The following is a 6,830-nucleotide window of genomic DNA, read 5'->3' as shown; positions in this document are numbered from 1 at the left end:
ATGACAAAGAGATTCATTTCAAGTTTTGATTTCCGCAACGAACTCAAAAAGGGTTGTTAAAGGATATGCTTTATGACAGGAAACCTCAAGTGATTCAAGGGGCAAAAAATATAATCCCCAACATTGTCTCAGATATCCATCTACTTAGGCCCACGTCCTGGTTTCCCTGTAAAGACTCAGCCACTCAATGTGTTTTAGGAAGTATGTTCATTTCACATTTTCCTATTTTCTATCAGTGGAATAGTATCTTCAGTGCGACTAGAAATGTATTGCATCTTATGCATCGCATTTGTCCTCGATGCGCAAGGTGGAGATAATTTGATTTCTTGCTCGTCTAAATGGATGAGTATTTTTAGTTTTGATTTTGTGGCTTCAGATTTTGATTTTCCTGTTAATGGTGAAACCGTATTCTATGTTATTAACATCTAGACGAAACGTTTTCTATTCAATCCGGTTTTGAACTACACACAGAACAGAACCAGAATAGATCATTACATTTAGCATGCTAACAACCTGGTATGAAAGAGCAAAAATGTATGTTCACACTCATATTACATCTCAGAACGAAAATTCTCCTTTGTAATAGAAATAAAAAATATACATTCACATATGCTCATCTCCTTACATTCTCAAACTGCGTTTAATAATATGATATATGTGTAATGAGTGCAGTGGTTTCTACTTTCAACTCCGATATCACACACAGATTACACATATGAAACAGTATTCAACATTGGTGTCCTATTGCTGTCAGCATTTACCAAATTAGCGTAATAATATTACAGTGAAGCCACTCACAAATAAGAATGAGTGAGTTGGGTTTAACGCCGCTTTTAACAGTATTCCAGTCATATCACGGCGTGTCAGCTTAATGTGGGAGGAAAGGCCGAAGTGATGCAGGTCTCAGACGTTTCACAAATAAGAAGCAGAATTACCTAGTGTCAGTTAACATTGGTGCTATCATCACACATTCTACATAGTGGAGCAAAACGTGATAAACAGCTCCGGAACACAATGCTAGTTGAAATTGTCCCTCCTTGTTGGCATTGAATGTGATACCTCGGGAGATTCCGTCCTTACGAAGAGGTGCAAAGGTGATGAAGCGATCTTTAAAGTTATCTGTAAATGTGAATAAACACTGATGCCGCCATCACACCCTCTACACTCTCGAGCAGGATTGATACAGTTCACTAAAAGAAAGGAGTGTTCATATTGGAGGACTGTTGTACGGCTGCACTATCTGCAAGAACCAACACGTTGTTATTGTTCATGTAATCCTGCTTGACGTTGAAGTCACAGCATGGGCCAGGTATGGACACCGTGTGCCCAAGAGGACATGCGGGTGAGTATGGAGGTGGCAACTGAGTGTCCTGAACACCGTCAGGATAGAAGAACTGGTTGGAATCGTCGTATGGGATAGCACAGTACCGGTACAAATTGTCCATCTGGAGCTTGAACTGGAGGTTTCCCTCAATTGGGGAACAGCTTGGTTGGGACACATCGTCTTCACTGTCAGAGTCCAGAGAGAGGGGAGGTGCAGAGGGCATCACCGGAGAATCAGCACAGTCTGTTACAGAAGGGACTGCAAGGGTTCTGTAGCTCCTGCAAATGTCGTTGCACTCGTGGTTGGAAAGAACCTTTCTTTTGTTGTGCTCTTTGTAATGAACACCTGGGCACGACAGTACATATCCCCTCTTTGACTTCGCCCCACGTAGCTTGCTCACAATGAGTTCTCCGTTTGTTTCATGAAACGTGAAATGAACGAATGCGTCCAAAACATCATCAGAACAACGGCTTTCGCCTTGTTTCGTTACAAACATTTTCAGACAGTCGATCTTCTCATGCACCAAAACCCATTCATCTCTGCTCAGCAACCTTCTTCTCCCCTTCAGATTATGAAAGGCGGCTTTTTTGTCAATGATAGCTTTCTGGGGAACAATGACTCTTATTTTAAGCATGCTCTTTCCCAGATGCTGGTTGAACTTCTCTGCCAAATTCTGGATTGTCTGGTACATGTCAATGATGTCATCGCAGTCCTCTTCCTCGAAGTATTCGTCTCTGCATACTTTTATGCAAAGCGTTGTCATCTCGCCATTGACGCCACATGTATACCCCTTGTAGACCTTCCATCTGTCGGACTTTCGCCATGAACAATCACGGAAATGAAGAGCCTTGCAACTGTGCTTGCGTCCCAAAGCGGCACGGTTTTCGACAAATGATGACATTCTTATACATCTGCAAAAGATAATGTATAATTAAAATTAGTATTATTTTTTTCAAACATCCAAAGATGATGTCAGTGAAGCCGAACCATTCAAAACAATCTAAATTATTATATTTCCTGAAAGTTCTGTTCATTTTCATACTTCCAAATAATAAAGGAATGAAAAGTTTGATGTCATTAAATCATTTACAATTAAGAAACGGAAAAAATGATTTGAGTTCAATTTAAACTGTACATTTTATAAAAATTAAATGAAACAACATAACAAAAAAATATATAAGAACGTAAAAATACGAATAATTACACCAGCCAATTTAAAAAAAAAACTATGTAAGGTTGAAATAAGCAATAGTGTGCGAGTGTGCCCCGAATGCTGTACTGGTATTTTGAACAAAGGATATCTGTCACGTTATTTTATACTGAATAGATGTTTGACCTACCCATAGTCTTCCACAAGGTAGCAGAAAATTAAACAGTAAAACCTACCTGAGGCGATAGTCGACCAAAGAAGCAGCGAGTGCAACCTGGCGATGGTACAAGCTTGAGGACTGCTCGCATTGGAAGCTTGCTCGCGTGTTTATACTCCCGCCGCGTCACGAGTGACTGCCTGTCAACACGGAACAAGACTGGTCATATCATATACAGCAACACGTAACTGGGTTTTCCTCTCCTCAGATAACGTGTACTTATTTTAGCCTGGCAAAGCCAACTCAGAAATCGGACATATTACATGTTAAGAACACATCAGGTTTAAGGCAAAGAATGACGTGTGATTGGGGCGGGCGAAAGGGGTTTAACATCAGGCTAAAGATTATTGCACTTACATCGACGTGTGTGTGTGTGTGTGTGTGTGTGTGTGTGTGTGTGTGTGTGTGTGTGTGTGTGTGTGTGTGTGTGTGTGTGTGTGTGTGTGTGTGTGTGTGGTGCGTCTGCGCATGTGTGCGTGCGTGTGTGTGTGTCTGTGTGTGTGTGTCTGTGTCTGTCTGTGTGTGTCTGTGTCTGTGTGTGTCTGTCTGTCTATGTCTCTGTGTGTGCCTGCTTGTACTAGTCCAGACTAATGTCGGTTTTATAGAGCCTGCTCACTGAGACACCATGCAGCAGTTTAACATGAATACCCCACTCAGACACAGACACGACCCCTTGTGTCATGCCCTTAATGCCGAGCAATAATCAGGGGCACAGTCAACACATACAATCCTTCAACGTCTTATGGTATGACGCGGCCGGGGATCGAACCCGGCTCTATTCACTTCAGTACAGAGGAGGTCGATATTTCGTAATTCAAAAGTGTTTAAGAGTATTTATTTCGTTGCTTCTTTTTGTGTATGTCATTGTATTTGGGCCAAAGTACACAAGTGAGTGTTATTCGTTGAAAAATAGCGGAACGCTCAAATGATATGTGTTTTCATGAACATAACATGACAACCTTTTACGCTTTTCGTAATAATCCCACAGTGGATACGTAACTCAGAAACAAGGTTATTTCTGCATTTTAATGTAAGGCCCTGTGCTCCTTTGGCATATCAGTATCGCGGGAGCCTCATAATGCAGTTGTCGTACGATTTCCTTCAAAACCCAGAGTGTTCTGTTCAGTGGGCTCTGTGGAATGCAAGATTTCAGATAGACAGGAACGTACTTGCATAGGTGTGCGTTATCGTGTTTTCAAGTACTGACTGATCACTGCACTGGTTGGAAACAAGATTATTCATAACGATATACTTACACATTCTGATACTGAGGGACCAAGCATATAAGTGTGAGATATTGTGGGATTTATTTTCAGAATATTTCTGCAAGAATATTTTCGTGTCTTTTGTATTATAAAACGTGAGTGAGTGAGTACGGTTTTACGCCGCTTTTAGCAATATTCCAGCAATATCACGGCGGGGGACACCAGAAATGGGCTTCACAAATTGTACCCATGTCGGGAATCGAACCCGGGTCTTTGGCGTGACTAGCGAACGCTTTAACCACTAGGCTACCCGACCGCCCCTTTATCAAACGAGAACACTCTTTAGTTCGGACTCCGTTAGTGTGGAAAACCCCATTCCGGACAACTCCTTTTAGGAATGTCTTTGTATGTTCAAATGACACTGCTCCATAACAGTGATCGTTGTAGACATTTACACGAGGTACATTTCCGCCAAGATTAATAAGAGTTAGTTAGAATCACTTTTTGACCATAATATATCGAATCTAGCTCATAACACGACGGTCCACGGTTATTTTTTAAAATTAACTCGGCTCACATTTTTTTAGATGATATTATTGAGGAAAATATATAGATATAATAAGCTTCCTGTTGTAATTGCACTGCAATATTTAGGTGCATTTCGTTACTATGGTTACCACAGATACCATTTCAAACAACAGCGGTACATAGATACCACCTGTTTGTATTTGTATATTTAACTGTTTACTTGCATGCAGATGTAAGATTAGTATCGGTCATAGTTACCATAGCAGCGACGAAGGAAAGAACATGCTCTAACACGACTACTGGAACTGTCTGGAGGAGATCGAATTAACCCTTACTCATTATATGCCGCCACCTTCGACTCGACTCACTCACACATTTAGGGCGTAAAACAACATTCACTCACTCACTCACTCACTCACTCGCGACCGATATTGGTGACTGGGGCATAAAACAACTTTCACTCATTCACTCACTCACAACCGATATTTGTGACTGGGGCGAAACACAACACTCACTCACAACCGATACTGTGATTGGGGCGTAAAACAACATTCATTCATTCACTCACTCACAACCGATATTGGTGACTGGGACGTAAAACAACACTGACTCACTCACTCACAACCGATATTGGTTACTGGGGCATAAAACAACATTCACCCATTCACACATACACAACCGATATTGGTTACAGGGACGTAAAACAACACTCACTCACAACCGATATTGGTGACCGGGGCGTAAAACAACATTCACCCATTCACTCACATACAACTGATATTGGTGACTGGGACGTAAAACAACACTGACTCACTCACTCACAACCGATATTGGTGACTGGGACGTAAAACAACACTCACTCACTCACTCACAACCGATATTGGTGACTGGGACGTAAAACAACACTCACTCACTCACTCACAACCGATATTGGTGACTGGGACGTAAAACAACACTCACTCACTCACTCACAACCGATATTGGTGACTGGGACGTAAAACAACACTGACTCACTCACTCACAACCGATATTGGTGACTGGGACGTAAAACAACACTCACTCACTCACTCACAACCGATATTGGTTACTGGGACGTAAAACAACACTCACTCACTCACTCACAACCGATATTGGTTACTGGGACGTAAAACAACACTCACTCATTCACTCACTCACTCACTCACAACCGATATTGGTTACTGGGACGTAAAACAACACTCACTCACTCACACACTCACAACCGATATTGGTGACCGGGGCGTTAAACAACATTCACCCATTCACTCACTCACATCCGATCTTGGTGACCGGGGCGTAAAACAACATTCACCCATTCACACATACACAACCGATATTGGTTACTGGGACATAAAACAACACTCACTCACTCACAACCGATAATGGTGACCGGGGCGTAAAACAACATTCACCCATTCACTCACTCACAACCGATATTGGTGACTGGGGCGTAAAACAACATTCATTCATTCAATCACTCACTCACAGCCAATATTGGTGACGGGGGCGTAAAACAACACTCACTCACAACCGATATTGGTGACTGGGACGTAAAACAACACTCACTCACTCACTCACTCCCCAATATTTCGACAGGTAATATATGCACCCAATGCTACGGACTCCACACTTCTTTATTCAAATAGAAAGTAACATTCTGTCAAAACATATATTATTTTAAATAAAAATAGAAAGTTAATTACTCTGAATACGAACCAGAGCACCAGTGAACATCCTTGTACGATCATAACGATCATAAATTATCACACTCGCAAGTTTACTTAGCTGTAAAATGGTTAAAGTAAACTGTTCTAAATTTAATTACTTGTCGATGATAAGAACATAAATCAGGATGGCGACACGTCACAACAAGCCCCAAACTGGCATAATTGTCATCATTGTTATGTGAGCATGGCATCGGGAACAAAGACACAGTTGGCCCTTTTCGGGTCGTCAAGTCGTTACCTTGCATTTTGTTTATACAGTAACAACAAACAATGCTATTCACGGCGATACAGTGACGAGTGTCAATTCGGGTAATCTTTGTCACAAAGTCTGTAATTTTCCATAGGAGGGTGTGAGTTTCAATGTATATAATACGCCGCAAAACGACAGGTTTTCATCTCAAGCCGAGCGTGGAAAAAATAGGGCCCCCTGTGGCAATCTTTAGATGGTGAAATTTACCGTGAAAGAAGAATTACCTGTTGGTGTGTTCATCTTAACTTTTAACCTATACGTACATGCATATATATCAGTTGCAGAAATTCTAGTCTGTTATATTCAACAGAAATGCTTTTTGCACAATAGCTGTATATTTTCTCAACATCTTGGATAATGCATTTAACGTAGCAAATGATTTTGCGATGTGCACTACTCCAAAGACGCTTA

At 41.3% G+C, this 6,830-nt stretch overlaps 1 protein-coding gene across 1 annotated transcript; it reads right to left on the bottom strand.

Moving 5' to 3' along the window:
- Positions 1–383: 383 nt before the first annotated feature.
- Positions 384–2,765, bottom strand: LOC139449518 (uncharacterized). The gene is made up of 2 exons (XM_071230948.1): positions 2,711–2,765; positions 384–2,235 (listed from the first exon to the last, which is right to left on the bottom strand). Exon 2 carries the CDS (start codon positions 2,223–2,225, stop codon positions 1,191–1,193), a length of 1,035 nt encoding a protein of 344 aa, XP_071087049.1. The 5' UTR covers positions 2,226–2,235; positions 2,711–2,765; the 3' UTR covers positions 384–1,190.
- Positions 2,766–6,830: the final 4,065 nt, after the last annotated feature.

This window comes from Haliotis cracherodii, unplaced genomic scaffold, assembly GCF_022045235.1.
Source record: "Haliotis cracherodii isolate W230 unplaced genomic scaffold, xgHalCrac1.p SCAF_10, whole genome shotgun sequence".
NCBI classification, from domain to species: domain Eukaryota; kingdom Metazoa; phylum Mollusca; class Gastropoda; order Lepetellida; family Haliotidae; genus Haliotis; species Haliotis cracherodii.
The sequence above is the reverse complement of the archived record's forward strand: the minus strand, read 5'-3'. Positions and strand labels throughout refer to the sequence as shown.

Coding starts and splice junctions, on each gene's coding strand:
- LOC139449518 (XM_071230948.1), bottom strand. CDS start 2,225: ATGTCATCATTTGTCGAAAACCGTGCCGCTTTGGGACGCAAGCACAGT.